Source organism: Urocitellus parryii, chromosome 6 (assembly GCF_045843805.1).
Source record: "Urocitellus parryii isolate mUroPar1 chromosome 6, mUroPar1.hap1, whole genome shotgun sequence".
Classification (NCBI taxonomy): Eukaryota; Metazoa; Chordata; class Mammalia; order Rodentia; family Sciuridae; genus Urocitellus; species Urocitellus parryii.
The window spans coordinates 65,361,727-65,389,613 of record NC_135536.1 but is presented as its reverse complement, the minus strand read 5'-3'; the positions used below and the strand labels follow the sequence as shown (position 1 = coordinate 65,389,613).

At 33.9% G+C, this 27,887-nt stretch overlaps 1 protein-coding gene across 5 annotated transcripts in view; it reads left to right on the top strand.

The window, feature by feature from the left end:
* Positions 1-27,887, top strand: part of Gphn (gephyrin) — a 602,355-nt gene that overhangs the window by 416,861 nt on the left and 157,607 nt on the right. For all 5 annotated transcript variants that reach the window (XM_077799519.1, XM_026385121.2, XM_026385119.2 and 2 more), the window contains one exon: positions 18,005-18,047. In XM_077799519.1, coding sequence (XP_077655645.1) covers positions 18,005-18,047 — 43 coding nt within the window. The remainder of the gene's footprint in view (positions 1-18,004; positions 18,048-27,887) is intronic.

The window sequence follows — 27,887 nt, the reverse complement described above, 5'->3', positions numbered from 1 at the left end:
CCCTTATACATGCCAAGTTCATCAAAAACTATACCAATTCATCAGTTTTAGATTCACATAGAACAGTCCAAGAGTTCAAAATGTCAGGGGACAAACAGATGAGGATGGTGGGAACACAAGATTAAGATAACAATTCTATAAAATGGACCTACTGTGCTGACCCGCTACATGCTTTCTTTTCCAAGAAGCAATTTGACTGAAGTCCTGCCTGGCCAAGTGAACAGGATATGTTACCTTCCTCAGCAAACTACCTTTTAACTGCAAGAGAAATGCAGGCCCAAAATAATGTTGATAAAAGAAACCCAGGACTTTTGTGACCAAATCCTGAAACTCTGGGAGAAAAGGATAGTTCTTCCTAATCATAAAATCTGTAAGAGTATATGGTTAAGAATCCAATTAGAACCAGGCAGCATGAGCCAAGATGACCTAGAGTGGCCATGAGAGTGGAGACTTGAAAGTCTGATGTCACCCTGCTATCAGTCAAAAGACAAGAGGTGGATCTGGGCAGGATTCTCTGGAAAGTCCTCTGGGATCCCCAATAGAACTGGAGTGCAGGAGAGGTCCTCTCTGTGTCTGAGAGGACCCACTCTCTCCCTTGAGAATCTCCCTTTGCCTTTTCCTATCCCTTCAATAAACTCATTCCTGTTACTCTGAATGACATGTTTGAAATCTTTGACTTGATTGCAAGAATTGGGGTTTGAAGAGAGGGTCTTTGCAGTGCATCAGTTTCTTGGAAGGCTACTGTTCTGTAACAAAAGGACAGGCCAAAATAATCTAGTGTTATTTTTCAACCTCAGCTGCCACTATTTAGCAAGGGTCTCAATAGCAATACTGATTCTTTGGTAAACACACCTATACTTAGCAATTATTTGCATCTCTGAACACACAATGACATATCTGTTTATGGAACATTTGGATATATTGGAAACTTGACAGAATTCTGTAAATATTTGCTAATAGCAAATACTAAAAATGTTCCCCACATGCTTGTCCTTGTCTATCAGCTGGACTTCTGTCAACATAAGGAATAAAAGAAAACTATAGTCATTCTCATTATTATAAGTCACTATTCTCACTGTTATAGATAGTAGCTTCCCTCAGCTCTCCCAAAAATAAACCTAGGGCCTCAAGCATGCAAGGCACACAATATGCTGAAGTACACCACATCCCTGATAGTAGCATCTCTAAAGTGCTCTTGGGCATGTAAGTATCACTTTTTCCATCCAAATATGTCATTGTCTTATCACTTGCAGTTACCTAACTTTTAGACATAACTAAATTTGTTTCAAGATTCTAGCCCAAAACGTACCTCAGCTAGAGCTATCTACTATTACGTGTTTTTTTTAAAGAGAGAGAGAGAGAGAATTTTTTAATATCTATTTTTCAGTTTTTGGTGGACACAACATCTTTATTTTATGTGGTGCTGAGGGCCGAACCCAGCGCCCCGCGCATGCCAGGCGAGCATGTTACCACTTGAGCCACATCCCAGCCCAACTATTATGTTTTTTTACAGAGTCATATATCCTTGAAGATGTAATAATTATACTCATAATCATAATCATTTTCTTTAAGCTGTGTCTGAAATCTCTTTAACTTCCTTTTAAAACATCCTTTTGGGCTGGGGATATGGCTTAGTGGTAGAGCACTTGCCTTGCATGTGTGAGGCCCTGGGTTTATCCCCCACACCACAAAAGAAAAACAAACAAATAAAACACCCTATCCACAAAGAAATTTTGCAATAGCTCTTTTTTAATCTATGTTTTAGTTGTAGATGGACACATACCTTTATTTTATTTATTTATTTTTATGTGGTGCTGAGGATCAAACCCTGTGCCTCACACGTTTTAGGCGAGCACTCTGCCACTGAGCCACAACCCCAGCCCTGCTATAGCTCTTTAAGATTAGCCACGATGTGAGTCAAAATGTCTATCTTTTTATCTTTTCATATATATATATTCTCAAATTTTATAAGGTATGCTTTTTGAATATTGCCCATTTGGGTTTAAGAGATTATTTCAGATCAGCAATGATAGTTGTTTTAAAGTTCTGCCTTGTAGTTGGAAAGTGGAAGAAGTGTGAAGAAGAGAATAATCTATAAGAAGCCCCATTCCATTATTTATTACCTCATTTACATTCACCAACTTACTCTCATTGCCTATACTTCATTTTTTCTTGTGCTTTTTTTCTATGTGTCTCTGTGTGTATGGAGGTGGTGATGGTAGTTATGGTAGTGTTTTTCCCATTAGGAATCACCCAATATTTTTATCTCTAGCTGTTTCTTTTCATTTCCCTTTCCCTTTTCAGCAAATGGTAGCCCATTTGAGCTACTGAGAAAGAAGATGAATCGTAATAATTATTGTTAAAGTAAATGTATATGCCTCAGTGTGCTTTAAAGAAATAGCATGGAATAGCTTTAATGTTCCAATATACTGTGCCTAAATTCTAGGTCATATAGTTCACAGGAATCTGAAGATATACTCTGGATACAACTACTATAAATAAACTAAGAATATCTCCTTTTTTCCACATTTTTTATTTGTTTTAATTAGTTACACATGACAGTACAATGACCTTAACATATCATACACTTGAATCACAGGGGATACAATATCTCATTTTTCTGAGTATACAGGTTGCAGAATCACATTGGTCATGCATTCACATATATACACACAGTAATAATAATGTCTGTTTCATTCTACTGTCCTTCCTATCTCCCCAGCCCCTCCCCTCCCATCACTTCTCTCTACCTAATCTAAGATAGCGCTATTCTTTTTTTTCCCCTCACATCTTTATACATGTATTTTGTATAACAATGAGGGTCTCTTTCCACCATCCATGCAATTCCCTTTCTCCCTTCCTTTCCCTCCCACCTCTCTTCCCTATGTAGAGATAATCTTCCCATGCTCTTCCTCTCTTCTCCATTTTGAGTCACTCCCCTTATATCAGAGAAAACATTCTGCATTTGTTTTGGGGGGATTGGCTAACTTCACTTAGCATAATCTGCTCTAATGCCATTCATTTCCCGGCAAATGCCATGATCTTATTATTTTTTAGTGCTGAAAATATTCCATTGTGTATATATGCCACATTTTTTTATCCATTCATCCATTGAAGGGCATCTAGGTTGGCTCCACAGTCTAGCTATTGTGAATTGTGCTGCTATATTCATTGATGTGGCTGTGTCCCTGTAGTATGCTGTTTTTAGGTCCTTTTGGGTATAGTCGGAGAAGAGGAATAGCTGGGTCAAATGGTGGTTCCATTCCTTTCCAAGGAATCTCCATACTGCTTTCCAAATTGGCTGCACCAATTTGCAGTCCCACCAGCAGTGTAGTTAAGAATATCTTTTCCAGGGATAAAAATTCTATATCAGTTGGGCGCAGTGGTACATGCCTATAATCCTAGCAGCTTGGGAGGCTGAGACAGGAGGATCAAAAGTTCAAAGCCAGCCTCAGCAAAAGTGAGGTGCTAAGCAACTCAGTGAGACCTGGTCTCTAAATAAAATATAAAATAGGGCTGGAGATGTGGCTCAGTGGTCAAGTGTCCCTGAGTTAAATCCCCCTGTACCCAAAAAAAAAAAACAAAATTTAAATCATACAGTGACCCTGTCTACAGACTGTTTATATATGATGAGTCCACAGTGAAGTCAGTCAACTTCACAGCTGTTCCATGATAATAGGCAGTGAACTGGTCCCAAGTATCTTATCACAGATATATATGTGTTCATGGTTCAGACTAGATCTACCAACACTTGAGTAACATTGATTTGAGCAAATAATATATTTGAGCAGAGTAAGCCTACAGTAAAAGTTTGGAATTGTAGAATTTTTTTTAAAAAATCAAACATTGTCAAATTCAATAGCATTTTCTATTTTTATTTCATTTTAATTATACTTTGTCTTGTTTTTCATATTTTCAGTAAAAAAAAATAGGTATACAAAGAGGAAATTTTTTAAAAATGCTTTAATTCCTTCCAAGTTAATTGTTGTTAACATTTAAACAGGAAGAAATAGGATGGTGAATTGGAGAAAGAGAAAAAAGTAAGGAGTTCTATAGAGAATATAAGGTAAATAGAGAATAAAAAACATATATAGGAGAAAGAATTATCATTGAAGAATTGTGGAAAAGTTTTAAGAATAGCTGACATGGAAGAGTTTTTGAGTTGAAAATCTTTGCTGAAAGAGTTTCTGCAATTTGACTTGATTGTATTACTCATTATATCACCTGAGCTATACAAGACACAGCAAAGCTATCTCAGACAACCCTGAGAGGGGTAGAAAAAGCAAAAGAGTTCATTGTGAAACTGCCTAGGACAGCAATTCAAAATTTAATAGCACTCTCAATTCAATAGATACTTATATCTGAAAATATGGGTTGAAAATATTGGCATTGTATTTGTTTCTAGAATAAAGAGTATGATAGGCTTTTTAGATTATCTCAAATTCTGAATTTGAGAAGCTAAAGGATTTGTAGGTATAATGCCCATAAACCAGTGTAATCATAACAAATATGTGTAGATCCTTGAGGCATGGCTTAGGGCAGTACCAACTCTTTGGTAATCACAGCCATCCTTGGCAATTATTTACATTTCTAAAAACACAATGATATATCTGTTTATAGAACATATTTGAACACATAGCTTTGTCCCCAGCCCTTTCATTTTTTTTTTCCAGACAAAGTCTTGCTAAAATTGCCCAGGCTGACCTGGAACTTGCCACTCAACCTTCCAAGTTGCTGGCATTGCATATTATCTTTAAAATAATCAACTGGTTTATAGTACCACTTTAATATTTTGTAAGTGCTAGTGGGGATAGAATATGCACACACACAAAAATGTGTATGTGTGTGTGTTGCATTTATAAATACACAAATCATATGTAGAGAAAGAGATATGGTATACACACACATTTCTGACCAGTTTCCTATTTGTTGTGCCGAGAGAGCAATAAAATAAACTAACCCAAAAGCAAAGAAAATATCCCAAAACTTCCCTGGCTGACCCTGACCAAGCCATGTGTCATAAATCTCTGGGAGAAATACACAGGAAATCAAATCAAACAAAAAAGGAATTTAAAGGAAACAAAAAGCACAAACAATGAATCAAAGCATTTCAATATATTTTGGGTTTGGTTGTTAATGATTGCTAAAAATAGAAATTATTTATGAATAAACTTTTACTAGTTTGGTGATTATTGAATGCCATGTGATCTATCTTCCCATAAATTTTGAAATGCCTCAACATTTCAAAGTACAGATCCAACTATTTGGAAAATACTAACAAGTGGGTCAACTGTAATATGCTACCACAAGAGTTTTTATGTAAAAATTTATTTATAGTAAAACTTGAATAAACAACCACAAAAAAGTGTGTGTGTGTGTGTGTGTGTGTGTGTGTTTGTGGTTTAAATTACAGTGCTGGGATCAGACCCAGGGCTTCATGCATGCTGGATTCTACTGCTGAACTATATCCCTAATCCCTATATTTTTTCTCCCCCACCCCATCCCTAGTACTGGGGATTGAACCCAGGGGTGCTTTACCACTGAGTTATACCTCCAGCCATTTTTTTTTTTGAGACGGGATCTCAATAAGTTTCCCAGGCTGTCCTCAAATGTGTAATCCTCATGCCTTAGTCTTCTAAGTAGCTAGAATTATAGGTGTATGTGTCCAATTCCTAGATTCTCTTTAATCATAGATACCTTTGTTGATTTTTAGGAAATATCAGATTTTCCCAAAAGACCTTTTTTTATCCTGCTTTGATAAAACCATAAGTCTAAATACTATCTGTGTCTCCTTTTATTACCAATCTTTGGCCTTTCTGACCAATCACAACAGTTTCTTTTTATTTGGAAGAGATTGCAAACAGTTCTAGATCAATAGAGATTGAGGAAAGTAGTTCTAGTATCTAGAAATTGGTAGTTGGTGTAATAATCTTAATAGTTATTATTATTACCCTTATTGTTATCATCACAGTAACATATTTGTGTCAGGTGTAGTTCTAAACATTCTACCTGCATTAGTTTAGTTCTCACAATAATCATAGAAGTTAGGAACTCAACCAACATGTGAGCTTTTTGCATAGTACTAAGCTGTTCCCTCAGCCTTGGCAGTTCTAATCCCTTGATATTCATCTGACTGTCTCAGGTCTAAAACAACACTTATTCAGAGAACTCTTGTCTTCTCTATCTAAAATAGCTGTATCCTGTCCCTAGTCACTTTTTATCCCATTACTGAGTTTTGTTTTTTTTACAACACTTCTTGCTATCAGAAACTAGCCTATTTATATACTTGCTAAATTGCTAACTAGCTGTCTTCTTTCAGAATGTAAATTCCAAGGTCTTATTTATGCTTACCCTGCTTCTAGATCAGGCCCTAGCATTGGGTAGGTATTCGAGAAGTATTTGTTCAATAAATGAATAGTATTGTTCTTCTGAATTTTTTTGATGTGAAAACTAATGCTTAGAAAATTAAATAATTTAAGACTTTAGCTTTAAGAGATCAAATTAGTTCAGCCTCTGGATATACAGCTATACAGCTTATATTGAAAAACAATTTACAAACATCTAAGATAATCTGACTTATCTTGATAATGATGGGAATAAGTTATATGAATGTGAATTTACACTAGTATGAGGGAATAGAACCAGGAGTATGGATGGAGCAAATGCAAATTTTTTAATGAAATTAAAGTGGATGAAACAACTCTAACTACATATAAGTTCAAATTTAACAATGCTTTAAGAAGCCAAACATGGTTGTGCATACCTGTAATCCCAGTGACTCAGGAAACTGAGGCAGGAGGATTATAAATTCAAGGACAACCTGGACAATTTAGGGAGGCCCTATCTCTAAATAAAAAGTGATAGGTATGCTACTCAGTGACAGAGTACCCTGGATTCCATTTCTAGTACCCCAAAATACCCAAAAGCAATGTTCTAAGAAAGAATTTTCCTTCTTCAGACTTTTTCTTGTACATCATTATTTACCTTTCTCCTTTTGGATTAAAGATGTCTAAAATGTCTTATCCAAAAAAAAAAAAAAAATGTAGTGCTTGAATTCCATAGTAACACAAGGACCATATAGTTATCTTTTATATTACAGTTCTTTGATTTTAATAGGACTTTCCCTTAGGGCTTTCTCTTGGTTGAATCTTGACAAGATAAGGTTAATAACCAAACTGAGTTTTCATCAGACTTTATGAAAAAGAAAACTGCAAAAATGTGTTTTGGGGCTGTGTAGTAGCTTAGTGATAGAGAACCTGCTTAGCATGTGCAAGACCCTGAGTTCAATCCCCATCACCACATACACACACACACACAAAAAAAATGTTATGTATTTAGCATTTGAAATTATATTTTAAGTTGAACTTTTAAAATAATAATGTATTTTCATAAATTCATTCCATTTTTAATATGATAAACTACATTTATAATACTGCAGTAAAAACAAAGACTGAAGTCCATTTAAAGTGACTATAAGAGGTATTACATACAATCTTTGAAATCAAGGTATATAATTGGAACAAACTCTAAAACTAGAATCAATTAGCAGACATAAATTCTGTCAGGTACTCCCAAGCCATAAAGTTGTCAGATAAAATTATGCAAGAGTTTGAAACAGACAAAAAAGATCACTGGCTCTTGGGGCTGAGGTTGTAGCTCAGCGGTAGAGCACTCCCCTAGCACTTGCAAGGAGCTGGGTTCGATCCTCAGCACCACAAAAAATAAAAACAAATAAAAATAAAGGTACTGTGTCCAATTACAACTAAAAAATATATTTTTTAATAAAAAAAATATTACTGGCTGTACTGTTTGGGACTCTCTGAGTCACCTCTCTTCCTTTTATTTTCAGAGCTATTGTACTACTGTAAGTTGTGGTATACAAATAATGTTTATATTTTATAGAAATGCAAATTATATCCAATTGGCAATGTAATTGACTTTTTCCCTGTTATTAATCAGTTGATCAATCAGCAAATTCATTTTAATATTTCTAATGGTTCATATGTGTGCATGTTTTAAATCCTCTTTTGAATTAAATGGGCCATATTAATGATTATCTCTTTATATATCTTCTATGTGCCTTTTTAGTGGAAGTTAAGCATTTAGAGAAATAAGAGTCACTACTTTTTCAACCAATAATGACTTTGCAGCCTTTGATTTAGAAAGAGAAGCAATGGTAAACTATAAGGAAAAACATACTAAAAAGGAAAATAATGGTATATAATAAAGGAAAACATACTATACTCTGTGGAAACACTAGTTTTCTTCTTTTATGAATGAATAAATGATACAATGAGACACTCAATAATGAAAACCAAGAAGACTAGAAACTAGAAACTCAGTATTTTTTTTTAATTTTTAGATGGACATAATATCTTTATTTTGTTTATTTATTTTTATGTGGTGCTGATGATCGAACCCAGTGCCTCACATATGCTGCAGAGCCACAACTCCAGCCCTGAAACTCAGTATTTTAAAACTCACGTTTAATGAAAACCAGTGCAACTTTCTTCCAGAAGTTCCAGAAAATGCATAATAATCATGATGCTCAATATTTCAGATTTTTATATTATTGGTCATATTTATCCTTTAGCATCTATCTTTTAATTAGTATTTTTAACACTTTTGATTCAGGTCAGGCCTTACGTAAAGTAATCTTACTTGATCTTATGAGAGCTGCCAAAAATCACAAAAAAAGTCAACATTTTTATTACAGATTCAGAATGTCATCCAGAGAAAAGTATAATACTAGTAATAATGTAATTACTAACACTCAAAATACTTTCACTCTGAGATACTTTTCTATAGAAACATTTATATATACTGTTTTTTATAATTTTTCTGAGTATAAATAGATTTTATTGTTATATTCAGTTTACACATAAGGAAATAAAGGCCTAGAAAGATTATGACTCAGACAATATTTCACAGCTAATATTGATAGAACCAAGATTCAAACCTAGGCAGCTCAGAGTGCTGCTCCACAAAATATCTTTGATTTTACCAGTTTTCCTTCACTTTATACACATTCCTATACAGTGCTTCTCTGTACTAAGAGAAAATCTCAGGAGCAAAGAGGCAATGGAAATTCAGGAGGTCTCATTAGAAATGCAGTGATTTTGCCAGTAAATGGATAGAACTGGAGAATATCACGGTAAAGGAAATAAGCCAATCCTAAAAAACCAAAGGCCAAATGTTTTCTCTGATATGAGGATGTTAATTCATGATAAGGAAGCCGGGATGTTAGGGAAGAATAGTATTTCTTTGGATTTGGCAGAGGGGAGTGACAGGAGAAGAAAGGGTATCCGGGTAGGAAAGGTAGTAGAATAAATCAAACATTATTATCCTATGTGCATATATAACTACATGATTGATGTGATTCTACAACATGTACAACCAGAAGTTATACTCAATTTATATATGATGTATGAAAGTGCATTCTACTGTCAGGTAGAATAATTAATTAGAACAAATAAAAATATATATAATAAAAAACAAGAAATGCAATGATTGTCTTTAGTAAATTGGAAAGATAGGGCCAACTACTGGTATAAGACCATACCACTGGTTATCAGTGAAGAGTCCTGCTTCCCCACATATTGAAGTTTGAACATTAGAGAAGCACTCTGAGGCAAGCATATTTTTAAATAAAGCAAGGTTTATTTAAAAAGGCATAACATAGACTTTTCCCGGGAGGGAGAAAGGGACCATAGCTCCTATCCTGGTATACCAAGAGATGAGGTGTTCTGCCCTTTTTATATGTCTTAGGCTTCCTTTGTTTTCCCTGCCTTTTCCCCCTTATCTTTCTCCTTCCTGCTTACATAACAAGGCCCAGGAATGCTTGGTGGGATGGCCCAAAGGTGGGAAACTGGTGGGCTGAAGGGGGAAGGGTAGGATGGAGTAGGGACAGATTCTCCTGGGACAGATTACCTTTGCAACAGGTTGGAGCAGGGGCAGGTTCTTGATAAGGGTGGAGGAAGGGCTCTGAAGGAATTAACATTTCAATCCCTCAGGAATCAGTCTCCAACTTGCCAAACTCACTCAAAATTGGCCTCCTTGATCTGATTTGACTCGATTTACCTATCTATACTGACTGCCTGTCTAATTCTGGCTTCAAAGACAATGAAGTTTGAAAGTCAAAAGGGCTAAATTCTGGTACTACCTTACTGTGTTACCTAAAACCAGTAATAATCCCTGACTGCTAACCTCTAATATGAGGACAAACTACTTTATAAAATAATCAATTATTCATCAAAGGTTGGGAAATATTGTCATTGAATAATCTGAAATTCCTGCTAGTCAAAAACATTTCATATAGCTCTAAAATAATTATTTAACCAGGTAGCATATTCATCTTTATACTTATGATCAACATTAAAGTTCTCAGAACAAATACCAAATCAAAAATATTGGTACCAAAGGGAGACCAGGCTGGGATTTGCAGGGTTTTGTTTGTTTGGTCCTAGGGATTGAACCCAGGGACGCTTTACCATTGAACCATGTTCCCAGCCCTTTTTATTTTATATTTTGAGACAGGGTCTCACTATGTTGTTTAGGGCCTTTCTGAGTTGCTGAGGGTGGGCCTTGAACTGCCTCAGCCTCCCCGGTTCCTGGAATTACAGGCCTACCAGAATTTGCAGTTTCTACAGGTCACTGAGAGTGACTCTGTTTAGAAAATTTAGGCAATACATTAAGACTATTCATCATTAATCACTACTAATCATCAAATTAAGTTATCAAATTAACATTTTCTCGAATCATGGAAATAACCAATTCTATTCTTAGGTATGCCATACATATATTTTAGTACTACAATATTCCCTTTAAGTACAAATAAGTAATCAATTTACTGATAGTAGAACATAAATAAGCTTTGGTTTTCAGTTGTAATTATCATTTACTTCATTAGATGTGTTGCCTCCACAGTTTTAGCATTTTTAGAAGAGGTTAGTATGAAAAAGAAGAATTTTTTTTTTTTTAGTAGATTTTTTTAAAGACTATTGTCTTTCTTTTTTTTAATATTTATTTATTTATTTTAGTTATTGGCGGACACAACATCTTTGTTGGTATGTGGTGCTGAGATCGAACCCGGGCCGCACGCATGCCAGGCGAGCGCGCTACCGCTTGAGCCACATCCCCAGCCCAAAAAAGAAGAATTTTTCACATTAACCCAGGATTTACAAAACAGTGAAATTTAAAGTAATAAAAGTTTATATAAAAGTAGGAAAACATTCAAGAATTGTCCTCTGAATAAGATTTATAAAATTGTTTTACTTATAAATATTGTCTATGTGCCTGCATAGGCTTATGTTATTATAGATAGTACATAGATGACTAAAATTTCAAAGATTAGTTATGGATGTGTGTGTGCACATGTGCACACACAGGCACGTGTGTGTGTGCATGTGTGTGTGTGTGTGTGTTTACCTTTGGTTAAGGGTTTTAAATGTGATGACTATTAAATGATTATACCATTTAATTAATCATCTAAGCCAATGGGAAAAGAGCAAGTAAAGCAGAATTTTTTAACTCTAAAGTTCTTATAACTTTTTTAAATAACCATGTTTCTTTATGTGTTTCCTAAATTCTTGAGATCTTTCTATAAGGTATCAGATATCTCTTAGCTATAATTCACTCACTTTTCATGTTATATCTCTTAATACTATCAGTCTCAAATAAGCAAAAATCCTTTGTGAGCAGTAAAATAGCTTTACATACTATAGAAATGGCTCCAATCATACTTATATTAACAAAAATTATTCCCATCTGCTCAAATTGAAAAGAATAATTAACATAAAATAAACATTCAGATTTAGTAACTGTTTGCTATGTACAAAGAACTATTTGATATAGTGGGAAATATAAAATGAATTAAAGGTATAAACCTACAGTCTATGTGGGGCTCATATCAATAAATGTTATATAAGTAACTATGATAAATTAGTAGAGGTTAAATAAGATGCTTTAAGAATTTCAGGAGCTGGGCACTGTGGCTCTCACCTGTAATCCCAGCTACTCGGAAGACTGAGACAGAAGGATTGCAAATTTCAGGCCAGTTTGGACAACTTAGCAAGACCCTGTTGCAAAATAAAAAATAAATAGGGCTGGGGATGTAGCTCAGTGAAAGAAGCTCCCTGAATTCAATCCCTAGTACTGCAAGATAAAAATTAAGAGAATTTAGGGAAATTTAAACCAAATTGTTGTGATGGTGGCCCAACCACATGAATTCATTAAATGTCATCAATTTAATTCATTTAAAATGACTGAGTTTTATGGTAATTATAGCTCAACAATGTTCAAAAGAGTTTAGAAAAAGAAGATATTTCTGATTGAGGATTTTTAAAATATTTTTTGCAACTGATATAATCTAAGCTGAAATCTAAAAGGACAAGTAGAATTTGGATCAGGAAATAAACAACAGTGTATTCTAGAGAGAAGAAACTGAAGTTTAAAAGCTCAAAAATGCAAGGCATTTTCTAGATGAGCTGGTTCAGAGTTTGCCCTATAACAGATTATGTGATTTGCATTCCTACCTGTGGTCATGACTATGACATTTCAGAAAAGTACTGGCCAATCCCTATTGGGTTTTTCCCCCTTTTGTGGGGTCAAAAATAAGAGCTTGTCTCAATTTTGAGCCAATGAGGAAATTGTACTGAGGAGGGTGTATAGTTATCTTACAAATATGAGTGGCTCCCCTGATCATAACTACTGACTTTCATTTCCATCTTTATTACTTCAAATCAGTGGTGCATACATTATCTTCTTTGAGCTCCACAACAATTTTTTTTATTTCCCATGAGGAAACCAAGATATGGAAGAAACTCAGCCTAAAATACTGAAGCCATTCTGTAGGGAAGGTCAAACTATGTTGGCCTGCTAAGAATAAAATGAGGGAGAGAAAATGGTAAAATAAATACAGCATCTTTGAATAGTTACAAAACTTCTAATTAAATTTTGAGATGCCCATATGAATTAAAGTTCATCTTATACAAAGAATATAAACTAGATGAAGTTAACAACTGTCATCAATAATAGGAAAGCAATGTTGAAATGTTTTCTGGTGAGTTGATATAACCCTGTTAGTGACAAGAAGAGCCCATGTTAAGTAAGTTTTATTTAGAGTAAAGTATGTAAGGAATTTCATTTCTAAATAGATAAACTTTTTTGGTTGTTTTTTTAGCTTTAACAATGTAAAAAAAAAGAATTTAAAATATTAGAACTTCTCAGATTGCATAAGTAATCAAACACAAAAGAATTTTAATTTCTAATTTAAAATGTGATTATTGGTCAGTAAAATCATGCTAAAAATAGATTTTTCTTAATGTACATCAAAGAGGATGACTTTTGTTCTTGACTTGGACCCCATCTGACCAATTGCTCAAAATTTTTTCATATGGACTATACTGTGTAGCATTTACAAGAAAAAGAATATGAATTAGCCTGGTGAGCAGCAAATAGAGGTAGTTTTTGTGAAACCTGAGTTGTGTTAACCAGCAATCAAATGTGATCTTCATTTTAATATTTATATATTATCTTGTTATGAACCTATCTTTAACATGGGTTTTATTTTATTTGTTTCTCTCCTCTTACTTCTGTGAAAAGCAGAAGGAAAAGGATGTTTGTTATTCATACATTTGTGTCCCCACTAACTGCTGTTACACATCTGGCTTCCACTGGAGAGCCCCTGACATCGCAGGGAACGGTGATCAAAATTCCACACACTAGCTTCATGCTGGGGGCTCGTAGCTACTGCAGCATTGAAAGGGGATCTTTTTCCTGGCTTCTTTAAAATAAGCATGGTGATGGGATGGTTTAAGGGAAGAACACCTCTCAAATCACATGACCACTGCTGTGCTTCCGTGTGTCCTGCTTTCTTCATAACAGCTTGGCACTACATTCTTTCCCTGTATCTTGGTGGGCTTGTTTGTGTATGAGTGGGGTAGAGGGTAAAAGGTAAATGGATGAGTATACTTTATGCATGCTTCTTTCACTGTTGTTAGAGTGATGTGCCTACCCTTATATGTCACAAACTATGATCACATGAAATCTGTGTCCTGAGAGATTGAGCCATCTCTCCCTTTTTGGTGTGAAATTTATGTTTTAGTGTGTTTTTATGTCTATATTCTCAGTTGTCCTTCATGTCACATTAAACATAAGTTGAAAGTTCTCCCATAAGAGTTAGCTTTTCATGTTGGGCTGAAAAAAAATCTTGATTTCCGTGTAGCAGTTCATGTTATTATAACCTATGGCTTTCAATTGTACCTCCCATAATGAAGAGCTGACTTTAAACACTGTGCTATTCTTATTATGACCTAAGCATAAGGTAAGTGATTTCTCTAACTGTATTTAAAAATTGTGGTTCTTTGTTAAAATGTTCTCAGCTTTTTTTTAAGGCATTTTCATTTTTCTTCCTTACCATTTATTATGTGCTTTCCTCCCTTTTGTTTTCTGTTTCATATCTTAATATTTCCTAATGGACAAAGTGATTTTCAGCAAAAATTATATGTAAACATATGTTGAAATGAATTATTTGATGCCTCAAAGCACTCTTGATTAGCAAATAAATACTGGTGTTTTCAGTAAGTCTCTTATGTTTTTTATTTCCTCCATTGACTTTAATATAATGTACTATATCTACATGTTATTTTAGTTTTGATTCCAATTGAAAGGGGAATTTTTTTGTCAGCACCATAAAATCAGTCAGATATTAACTGTAGTAAAAGAACATGACCCAAAAGAAAATAGTATTGAGTAATCTTATACTATACCCTTCATTTAGTCCTTCATTTTAATCCCTGACAAATTTGATATTAGGCCAAAATCTCAGGGTTTTGGTTTGGTTTTGTTTGCTTTTCAGACTTTCCTTTTTCCCCCCACTGATTAAAGCCAGTGTAACATAAAGAAAAAAAAAATAACAACGAACCATAAAACTTAAGACAGACCAATGTGTTTCCTTCCTTATAGTTCCTAGATGTGAGAACAAGAGTAATAGTTGCTTCTTTATTCTTTCAAGTAAATCCCATTACATTATGAGCATATAAAAAGATTTTATGAAATTAAGTAATTTTTATAAATATGATCAGGTTCATAGTATATCATTTGCTGAATGCATAAATGATAAAGTTTTTTAAAGAAGAATTTTCCTCGTGCTTTTCTAAATATATATGTGCTAAAATCACTGAAGTAAACAAAATTTCATAATCATTAATTTTCAAAGTGATTTCCCTCAAGCCTATAATCCCAGCTACTCGGGAGGCTGAGGCAGGAGAATTGCAATTTTGAGACCAACCTGGGCAACTTAATGAGACCCTGTCTCAAAATAAACAATGAAAATGGCTGTGGATGTAGCTCAGTGGTAAAGTACCCCTGTTCAATCCTCAGTATATACATACATACATGCACATATTTTAAGTGATTTCCCTCAAATCTGGCTATATAGCTAATGTAACATAAATGAGAAAACATTGGTTCTACTACTCTTGGCATATTACAAACCCTGATAAATGCTCATATTCAGAGAATTGAATTGTTTTCACCATCCAAATGTCTCCTCTAAAGCTATTTGGAAAAAATAATTCTAAACTGGATTGTCACAAAGCAATACAGGTTTATTAAATTCATGTTATAAATGATTTCTTTGTTATTTAATTTTTAAGCCACCTAGGGGAGAAGAGGGTATTATGTTGTTGTTTTGGTTAAAAAAAAAAAAAACAGCTGGTTCTTCACCACCATTTCCATTATATACATTATCTAATGTATATAATTAACATTATGTAAATCTGTTGGAACATTTTATGAGACATTTTAACTACTCATCTGAACTGCTCTGTTCATTGTAAATCTCTTGTTTCTATCCATACACTAGCTCCACTCTAGATTGGAAGGGCTTAAAGATGAACTCTGGAGGAATAGAGGCTTCGACTTAAGAGTAACTATTACTGATCAAAGGAGCTACTTTCCATTCGCAAACATTGCTTTGTGCTATGGATTTGGGCTCCTTCTGTTTCACATCTTGTTGAAGACTTTTTTGACTTCCATTTGACTTCTTTAAACTGTTTTTTGTCTTTCAACATTTTCCTCTTTCTTTTCTTTCTCTCTCCCAGATTTTTCTCTCACACTTTTAGCTTTCTCTTGTGTTCTTTGAATCACTTTTTAAAAAGTAGTTTCTCTCTTTATTAAGCTTGTCTATTAATTTGTTTGTTAGTATATGTTTCTTTTCTCCTTTAAAGCTGTAGTGGTATAGTTACACTTATTTTCATTCCATAGTATGGTAACTTGCTTATTTCTTTTTTAGCAAGTTAATTAGTCATTCTTACCCTCTTGGTATGAATTTTTAGTAAGAAATTAGCAGAACATTTTCCATTTACATATTGTCCCCTTCTATTAACCCATACCTTCTTTTCTATTATCTAGATTTACTCTCTCCACCTCTCTTTCTTCCTTTTCTTTTTGTCATTTTCTCTGTATTTCTTTTTTCCTTAAGATTCATTAATTTCTTTCCCATTTGGTCCAGAATTGTTCTTCAATTAGACTTCTGAGTAGAAGAATATAAGAGTTTCATCTTTCTGATCAGCTTCTTCATTATAGTTTATTTAAAACTAGTAAAAACAATCTGGGCCAAAAGAGAATAACTTTAACATTTGAAATTATTTTCTCTCTCTTTCTTTCTTTTTTTTCTTTTTTTTGTGTGTGTGTATGTGAGTGTGATTTTTCTCCCTACCCTCCCATCCCCCGTCTGTATTTTGTGACATTTTTTATTGTTATTTCTTTAAACATTAACAGTTTTTTTCAGGGGAGGACAACCATAACCCACCCTAAGTTACAACATTCCTTTCATAAGTTGTTTCATATAATAGTAGATTGCTTTAAGCTATAGAAATTAATTTGTTGTGTACATATCCACTTGGGGCAAGCTCCTGTGGAGTGGGAAAAAGAGGTATAGAGCTTTAATACAGTTATATCTAACATTAACAACAATGTTAATGCCATCCAACATGGTCCTTGAATGTTTTGAAACCTTTAAAAGAATGTTTCACTTTGACCTGAATATTGAGTCAGAACATAGGGTTTTTTTTTTTATTAAATTAGAAACATAATTGAGAGCTGACAAATAAATGAATTAATTAATTTTCAATAGAAGCATCTTTTATAACCAACATATAATTATAATAAATTATTATAATCAACAAATCACAACAGTTATTAAATCAATGGTAAATGTTGTACATGAGGATTTTTCAATTTCCCCTCATTAACATATATATAATAACTACAATAGAATGTTTTACTTTATTTCTTGAATTATATCATTACTCTGATCAAGAGATATGCTAAATGCTTTAAAATTAAAGATCAGTATTCACAACTATGAAGTAACTTTAATTTTTTCATATATATTCATTCCTCAGTATTCTTGGGGAAAGAGTTTCAAAACCCTCATGGATAGCAAATTCTACTACTCAAGTCTTTTATATACTGTGGCATAGTATTCACATATAACCTATGCAATCTTCCCATATACTTTAAATCATCTTTATATTACTTATGATACCTAATACAGTATACATACTACATAAATATAATTGTTATACTGTATTGATTAGGGAATAATGACAAGAAAAAAAGTCTGTATATGTTCAGTACAGATAGTTTTTTATATATATTTCTGGTTTATAGTATATTGAATTCATGATGTGAAACCAGTGATTATGGAGGTCCAACAATATTGATTTCAAATACACATTAACAAAATATTACCTTTGGTTTTATCTCTGTCCAGTTTGTAATACTGTGCCTGCAGTTTTTTCTGGAAGTCAGTCTTTACATAAAGTAAGGATGAATTAAGATATATATGGAACAAATGTAACATTTTTATTAATATGCTATAAAATCTGAGATATATGAAACCTTTGCTCCTAGACTTCAGGAGCTTGCCCGTTGAATTTGCATATTTGGCCATTTATATTATAAGCTCTGAATTACTGAGTTTATGCTCTCTCTGCAGGTCCAGTCCAGGTGCAGCAGCAAAGAGAACATTCTCAGAGCCAGTGAGTATTTCATCATTTGTGGCAGGCTACTGAACTAGAAATTATGGTTCAACAGAAAATAAAGCTAAAAATAACATTTTGATTAAAGAATGAAGAAGAGCAATAAGAGAAGTTTGTATCAATATGAATATTCAGTTTTTTATCTTCTAAAAAATATTAATATCACTATTAAATGAATATTTCTTTAATCCAATTGATTTTCAGCAGAACATTGATGCATTTCTAATAGGTAGAAACGAACTCCGCTCTGACCTTAAGATGATACCCCCTTTAATTGCTTCACTGACACAAAGTTATTTGAAAACAGACTGCCTAAAAATAATAGTGAAGTAAATCCATAAAAGGAGGCTAACTTAAAAAAAAAGAATATATGTGACTTTTAAGAGGGTACATGATAATCATTTTGTGAATATGAATTCCTGAGAGATTTTACCTTCAACAGGCAAAATGTTTTTGTGGGGATTTTTTGTTTGTCTGTTTTTCAGTACTGGGGATTGAACCCAGGGCCTCGCACATTCTAGGTAAGTGCTACTTGCCTATCACTGAGCTATATCCTCAACCCTTTTTTTGTTGTTGTTTTTTAGAGATTTTTGTTTTTTATTTTGGGGTTTTTTTGTTTTGTTTTGTTTTTTGGGTGTTTGGGGGTTTTCTGTTTGTTTTTTGTTGGTTTTTTTTTTTTTTTTTTTTTTTTTTTTTGAGACAGGGTCTAGCTAAGTTGTCCAGACTGCCCTCAAACTTGGAATCCTCCTGCCTCAGCTTTTCTAGTAGCTGAGATTACAGGTGTACATCACTGTGCCTGGCAGGTATAATGTTTTAAAATGTAGTATCCTGAAACAATAGTAAAGCATCCTTATTTTGCTTTTTGGTTTGATCATTAATTGGATTAAATTAACAGTCATTTAATTTTGTATATTATTCATTTTCCTATTTTATAAAAATAAACTACAAATAGCTTTTCCTTTACTATGTCCTGTAATTATGTCATATTGAAAGTTTTCCCATAATTGTTTTGGGCTCTCAGGATAAAACTCTGGATAAATTATAATTATTTTATAATTGTTTTCTGTTACTTAATAGCTTACTGACATCATCCCATATTTTTCCTAATCTTTATCAAGAGAAGTACAAGTGGTCCACACTGAAATGGGTCTACAGGATACCTACACTATTGGGAGTTTTAGCAAATGGAATGGCTTATATTTCTTATAGAGTATCAGTATTATTTCACAATCAGATAGTAATTGGAGAATTTCAAATGGGTAAAAATCTGTTTTATTCTCATTTCTGTATTGTAGATCTGTTAACTTAGCTCCAAACACTTGGACAATTACCCACATTGTAATTGTTTTCTAAAGACCTTTATATTGTTTACTTATTAAATTTTAAAAATAATAAATTTAAATATTAGATTTTTTATTTTGAAAATAAATGCAGGGCTTTGGGTATATCTTATGATGGAATGTTTTCCTAGCATGTGAGAGGCCCTGGGTTTAAATTGCCCAGCACCCACAAAAGTAAAGGAATAATTAAATAAATAAAACAAGAATGTTTAATATTATCCTTTCACAAGTTTTCACTTGTATCAATGTGAATATTCAGTTTTTTACCTTCTAGAAATAAGTGACAGATAAGTGATGTATTAAATCCCACAATCCCTAATACCTTAGTTTGAGAAATCTAAGGGTCGGAAGAACAATGATTGAAAGTTCACTAAAATTAAACAATACAGATAATTAACTTTAAAGCAACATTTTCTGATGATCAGTGTATAATTTCCATTTATTGTTGATCCTGAAATGGAGATGAGCCATGGGTGGTGCTTCTGGTAACTAAAGACAAAAATTGTTTCTTACTGATGAAAGATTCTTTGGAACTTTCTTTCACTTCTACCATGGCTCTTTGGGTTGTTAGAAATGTCTTTCATTTCAATAATTCTGTTACTGGCTTGTTGGCTAACAATCACTTTGGATGGATGGACATCATGATTGTTCAATTTTTTTCCTATCCTATTTTCTTAGGATGAAATAGTCATGTGAATGGCTCTGATTGCCTCTTAGTTCCATTTAGGGAGCCTCTTCAACATCATAATGCATAGTTTTATGAGTTCTGTAGGTTTATGGTCTTTTCTTCCAATTCCATGTTGACTCATATCTATACCTGTGGCCACACCCAAACCTTTCAGCACCATAAGCTGTTCTTCGTGAAAACTTCTTAATACCCCCATTGCTTATTTAGGCTATTTTTATTTCCCCATTTTTCTTCCTTTGCCATGAGCTACCATATTGCAGTTCTATAGAATCTATCAGTAATTCTTCACTTTTTCAGTGCGAATTTCTGCTTCTGTTACTTTGAGAATTTTCCCCCTAATAAACTGTCTATTCCCTTGTTTTCTTGGAAAACGCTTACTTACTCATTTAGAGTCAGCTCAGGTATGATTCTTTGATGATATCTCTGAATTTCCTATGTTCAAGGGGATGAATTCTTCTTATTCCTTCACTTTCTTTTTTCACTTATTTACTGAATTAACTATCCTCAAGTAAGACATTTCCAATTGTAACCAACATAAAGAAAAGTATAATCAGCTTTTCAACATATATCAAAATGTGATAGCACAATATATCAGTTGATCCTAGAAAAAGGAAAAAAGTTAGAACTTAATAGAATTTATCTATATCATTTAATAAAGATATAACTTTGGGTGCTGGGGTTGTGGCTCAGTGGTAGAGCACTCGCCTAGCACATGTGAGGCCCTGGGTTCAATCCCCAGTACCACATAAAAATAAATAAATAAAGATATTGTGTCCAACTACAATTAAAAAATAAATATTAGAAAGAAAAAGAGATAACTTTGGTAACTTTGTCAAAGGAAGAGTCACTTTGACTCCTTAAAAATGGTTTCAGTAATGAAAAAACTGAGTTTATTCTTATTGTAGTAAGGGAGTCTTAGTCTTGAAGTCAGACTCTAGGGAAGGAAAGGATAAGATCAGGATATTTACAAGATTTTGAAGTTCCGATTAAAGCAGTATGGAGTCTTGATTAGCACTGGATAAGGATCATAATATAATCATTCAGGATTGATGGTAAGAGCAAGGCAAGCAGTTTGTAGTCTTGGTATATAAACTGTCTTTTGATAGTTTTCATTTAAGAGTTGATGAATTGTTCCAAAAGTTTCTAGGATGAACAATAAGGTTATTTACAACTGTTATCTTCAGAGGAAGAGTTTTCTGGTATCATAAAGTTGAGTTGATAAAGACAGAGGAATAATAATGTTATGCTAATGAAGATAGTAAGCTTCGAATTTATAGATGGTTTCAGGTACCAGAGTTCCCTTATGATCATTCTTCAGCTTGAGCTAAAAGATAGGCTATTAACATCTAGGAATGTGATCAGTCCACATCTTCACTCCTACTTGAAGTATCACAATAGTATATGAAGTGTCTTGGGAATGCAGATGAAATATGAAGTTTTTCAGTTTCATTGTTGGATGATCATTTATTGAATCATCTAATGAGAGAGCAGTTGTATAGTAGCATTTAAGACTGTGGATATCACACATCTGAGTCATGTTACACAAATGTGAAAAATATTATGGTCAGAATTTATGATCTTTTTCTTAACCAGGAGCCAGGAGAATCTAAAGCTAAAAAAATAGAACTTCATCCCCAATCTGAGCAACCAACCTATAGAATAAGATTTAGGCTAAAGTGGAACCTGGATAATGTCCAGGAATCTCCTAAAAGCACAAGCATCAGTTTGCCAAGATAATGTATTTCTGTCCAAGTGGGTACCATGGCACATGCCTCTAAACCCAGATTCTTGGGAGGTTGAGGAAAGAAGACAGCACATTTGAGGTCAGCCTTGACAATTTAGCAAGACCCTGTTTGAAATGCAGACGGGGGTGGGAGGAGATAGGAATATAGATCAATGGTAAAGCATCCAGGATTCAATCCCTAGTACCAAAACAAAGAAACAAAAATAAGTTCATGTTGAGTTTGCATGTAGTAGTCAAAAATTTTATACTGCAAATCCAATACCAGCTACTGGGAGATACCTGGGAATTATTTCTGGCCAAAATACCCCTGGAGCCTGTCAGATATGTTCTAACATTTTGTTGTTGCTCATTTGTGCTAAATAGAACATTTTATAGTGGTAATATCATTATGCAGATCTAAAACAGAAGAGAAGTACTTGTAAGATCTATAAAAATAAGATAGCCTACAAATGATATACCTTTGTTTTCTAGTTCTCTTGTTCTCGTTCTCTCTCTCTCTCTCTCTCTCTCTCTCTCTCTCTCTCTCTTTTCTTGTAGCAAGGATTGAACCTCAGCATTTTTTTTTTAATTCTGAGACAGAGTCTCACTAAGTTGCTTAAAGCCTTGCTAAATTGCTGAGGCCAGTTTTAAACTCACTGTCCTCCTGTCTCAGCCTCCCAAGCCACTGGGATTACAGGCATTTACCACCACATCTGACACTAGTTCTCTCTCCTTTTTTTTTTTTTTTTTTTTCAGTTTTTAGGTGGATACAGTATCTTTATTTTGTTTTTATGTGGTGCCAAGAATCTAACCCAGTACCTCATGTACACTGGGCAAGCACGCTACCACTTGAGCCACATCCCCAGCCCCACTAGTTCTCTTATTAGTTCTATTTCTGTTAAAGTTTAGTTACAAACATCAGTGGAGATAAGAACCTCCTATTTTAGGACTGAGCTCATAGGGGATTTTGGATTTCCATCTCTCTGGCTTATTAGCGCATTGTCATCTGAAAATTCACCTAGTAGTTGAACCAAAGCAACAAATTGATTCATTTCAAGGAAGTGGAACCTAAGGAATTAGTGTGGCTATAAAAAAGTGTGCAAAAACAGATACAAAAAATTATGGTTGATTCCTTTAACCAGTTCACAACTAAATAACAAAGTATTGGACACTTGCTAGTGAATGATTAAGGATACAAAGAACAATATTAAGAATATGGAAATATATACAGCATATATATTAATTTGGGATTAAATTTCAACCTGGATTTTGGTGGAAACACATTCAAACCATAGCAACAGTGGTGGATAATTTCATGTAAAATTTTTGCAATTTTCCATTTGAGGTCCTTTGGTGCTATTATTATTGGATTGCTAGCTGACAAACCAAATTACATCCAGATTTCTCTCAATACATCTTTATCTTTTTCTGTAGCTGATCACTGGCATTCTACAGTAACAGCTTCACACTGCTTTTAAACTAAAGATGTAGTCTCTTGGGATTTAATAGGGCTATAATCTTAATGAGAACTACCCATCTGTCATGATATCAGATCACAAATTTTCTTTAGCCTCTATATTATCTCCTTGTGTTTGAGCTCCTACTTTTATACTATCTACTTCCTTAGAAGGCATTAAAGCACTTAAAAGTTCTTTAAGTACTAACCACTGTTAACTGGGCTTCCTGCTGAGTCAACAACCCCTCATTATTTCCCAAAGCAATTCAAAATCATGGCCTAAACCAAAAGTATATCTACTATCAATACATATATTAATCCACTTCTTTCTCATTGATAAACTGTGTGACTTCAATGAGTTTTGCCATCTGGGCAGCTTTGCCCCTGGCAAAGGTGTTCATATTGTAGGAATAAAGTTTATCCTAATTTGGTAACATCCGTGGTTCACAAATGGCACCTGTAATTCTAAATTATCCTTGGTGAAATTATGCCATTTTAAAAGATGAGTACATAAATTTGAGGTATATCATAAATACATGTAATAGGAGCCTGACCTGGAAGAAGTATAGATTTAGTTTTAAACTAAGACAAACTTGAGAATCTGGAAATAGTTGGTCCAAAATGTTGCTTGAGTATATCATACAATCTAATGGCTAAGCCATCCAAACTGACACATTTTTAGTGGAAATATTTAAAGGGAAGCTGTCTCCCATAGCCAGAGTTTTAATAACAAGACAAAATAAGTATTTTGGATTCTTTGTATATCTTGGATATTAATGCCTTGAGGAGCTGGTGGCAAAGATTTTCTCCCATTCTGTAGATTCTCTCTTCATGCTCTTGATTGTGTACTTTGTGTTGAGTAGGCTTTTTAATTTGATGCCATCCAATTTATTGATTTTTTTTTTATTTTACTGCTTGCACTTTAAGGGTCTTGTTAAGGAAGTTATTCCTGAGCCAACATATTGAAGTGTTGGGCCTACATTTTCATCAAGCAGGTACAGGGTTTCTGGTCTAATGCCTAAGTTTTTAATTGACCCACTTTGAGTTGAGTTTTGTGCAGGGTGAAAGATAGGGGTTAAATTTTATTCTATTACATATGGATTTCGAGTTTCCCAGCAGCTTTTGTTGAAGAGGGAAGCTTTTCTCCATCATGCTTTTGGCACCTTTGTCTAGTATAAGAGCTGTATTTATAAAGATTTGTCTCTTTGTCCTGTATTCTATTCTAATTTGTCTTCATGCCTATGTTGATGCCAGTACCATGCTGTTTTTGTTACTATATCTCTGTAGTATAATTTGAGGTCTGATAGATCAATGCTTCCTGCTTTGCTTTTTCTCACCAAGGCTTGCTTTAGCTATTCTGGGTCTCCTATTTTTCCAAATGAATTTCATGATAGCTTTTTCTATTTCTATGAAGAATGTCATTGGAATTTTCATAGGAATTGCATTAAATCTGTAGAGCACTTTTGGTAGTATGGTCATTTTGACAATACTAACTCTACCTATCCAAGAACATGGGAGAACTTTCCTTGTAAAGGTCCTTTACTTCTTTTGTTAGATTAATTCCCATGGTTTTGGTTTTGGTTTTTTGGTTTTTTGGTTGTTGTCATTGTTTTTTGTTGTTGTTGTTTTGTTTTGTTTTGGTTTGGTTTTGGTTTTGGTTTTGTGAATGGGATAGTTTTCCTAATTTCTTTTTCAGAAGATTCATCATTGGAGTAAAGGAACATGATTGATTGGTGGGTGTTGACTTTAATAACCAAATGAGTAAATAGGCAAAGGAATTATATAGATACTTCTTAAAAGAAATATAAATGGCCCACAAATTTAAGAAAAAATGTACAACATCTCTAGCAATTAGAGAAATGCAAATTAAAACTAAATCTCAGTTTCATCTCACAATTATCAAGAATATGAGTAACAATAAATCCTGGCAAGGATGTGAGGAATAGGGTACACTCCAACATTGCTGATGGGACTACAAATTGGTGCAACCACTGTGGAAAGCAGTATGGAGATTCCTCAAAAAACTAGGAATGGAAACACCATGTGACCCAGCTATCCTACTCCTCAGTATATATCAGTCAATTGGATATAAAATCAGCATACTACAGTGACACAGCCATGTCAATGTTTATAATAGCACAAGTCACAATAGCTGATAAATAAATTTTAAAAATATCCATTCATCATTGAGTAATGCACAATGGAGCATTACTCAACTACAAAGAAAAATTGCAGACTGTAAGTGAAATAGCCACTTCCAAAAAGTCAAAGGTCAAATGTTTTCTCTGATATGTAGAAGCTAATCCAAAATAAGTGGAGGGGTAGATTTTTTAAAAAAAGAATAAAAGTAAGATCAGAGGAGTAGACAACTGGAAATCAAAGAAAGGGAGGAGGGATCAGGAAAATCAGTGGAATGAATCTGACTTAACTTTCCTATGTACATATATGAATATACCACAGTGAATCTCATCATCTTGTACATCCAGAATACACTAATTTAAAAACCACTATAAGTAAAGATCAAAAAGATTAATAGAGTACAGGAAAAAGAACAGGGTGGAGGGGCTGGGGATGTGGCTCAAGCGGTAGCGCACTCACCTGGTATGCGTGCAGCCCGGGTTCGATCCTCAGCACCACATACCAACAAAGATGTTGTGTCCGCCGAGAACTAAAAAAAAAATAAAAAAATAAAAGAAAAAAAAGAACAGGGTGGAGAGAAAGGAAAGAGAAGGGAAAATACTGGAGACTGAATTAGAACAAAGTATATTCCATGCTTTTATAATTATGTCATAGTATATTCTATTGTCATGTATAACTAAAAAGAACCTGTTTAAAATATATATACACAAGGAAAGTTCTTATAGGCAATGAATGACCCAAGGCAAAGTTTATTCAAAGGACACCAGTCTGAAAAGAAACCTAAAACTCTTTGTTTCCAGATACAGATTAAAAAAAAAAAAAAAAAAAAAAAAAACACTTAATGGAGCCTATGCCCATCTTTTCCCTTATGAAATTTAACCTTATGGAGATACAAAAAAAATGATAAGGATGGACAGAGACCATTCGTCTGTTTTTAATAATACAGCAGATATCCGCCAAGGTTAAAAGTTTTTTCAAATTTAATCAGATTAAAGAGTCTTTAAAAGGTTCTTTACTCTCAGGAGACAAAATAAACTTAGCAATTAGGGTGCTCAAAGAAAAGAAATCAGAATTTATTCTAATGTCAGACTATCTCATTATTAACAGTTAAAATTGCTATCCCTTTTCTAATCAGGAGGCTCAGGATTTTTCAAATCAAGATTCTTGGGCTGTGGTAGGAAAGAGTTTTGTCTTGACTGGGTCTTCCTGGGATCTCCAAGAGTGGTGAATGTTGGCTCCCCACATTCTGCAAGGTTCAACATTGGAATATTAATGATATTTTAAAGTCAAATTCAAGTTGAGTTTTTAAGTGTGGTGACTTGATTAAAACCGAGCAAATAATTTAGAAACAGTGGATGTTTGCAAGGCATGGATTGTATGTAAAGGGAGTAGTTGTTTGGGGATTTGTTTGCTTGTTGGCCATTCTACTCTACAGAATAAGATTTGTATGTAAGCAAAATTAATTAAAACCTGAGCAGAGCTCAAATTGAACAAAGAGGCAATGCTAACTCTGAGAAGTCCTGCTGGGATCTCTAGAGATATAGATGACATGGTAAAGTTTTGGTTTGAACAGATTGTGTGTGGTTCTTATGGTTTGGTTTGGTTTTGTGTATTACCTCAATATACAATTTAATTACAATCTTCAAATATCACTCAGCATGAGTGACCATGAGATAGTCAATGATTATGTTAACAGGCTAACCAACTAGATGAGGATAAGGAGCCATATTTTTCAAAAAAGCTAGTCAATCCAAATACAAAATGACTAAAGCAATTCATTTCATTTATTCACATTTGAATTTCACTGAAGTGTCATTCCTATTCTAAGAATGAAGCGTCAGGTAATGTTTCAAATGCTATCTGAACTGATCACCATAGGAACACGAATTCCATAATTTCTATAATGCATAGGATTTTTTTGTAAGCATCAAATTATTCATCATTGGCTGCCTAAGTTCATGCAGAGCTGGTCTACCATATTCTTCCCTTAGATTTTTTTAAATTGAGGTGAAATTCATAAAATGTAAAATTAGCCATTTTAAAGTAAACATTTCAATTGTATTTAATAAATTCACAATGTTGCTGAACGATCAGCACTACCTACTTCTAGAACATTTTCATCACCCAAGAAGGAAACCCCAATGCCAATTATGCTGATACTCTTCATTTTCCCCCTGCCATCAGCCTGTGGAAACCATCAATGTTTTCTATTTCTAGAGATTTATGCCTGTATTCTGGATATTTCATGTAATATAATATATGATGTTTGTCTAGATTCTTTTACTTAGCCCTATTTTTTCAAATCTCAGTAATGTTGTAGGGTGCCTGTGTATTTTTTTTTTCGGGGGGGAGTGTACTGGGGATTGAACTCATGGGCACTCTACCACTGAGCCAAATCCCCAGTCCTATTTTATATTTTATTTAGAGACAGAATCTCACTGTGATCATAAGTGCCTATGTATTTCATTCCTTGTTAAGGCTGTACAATGTTTCA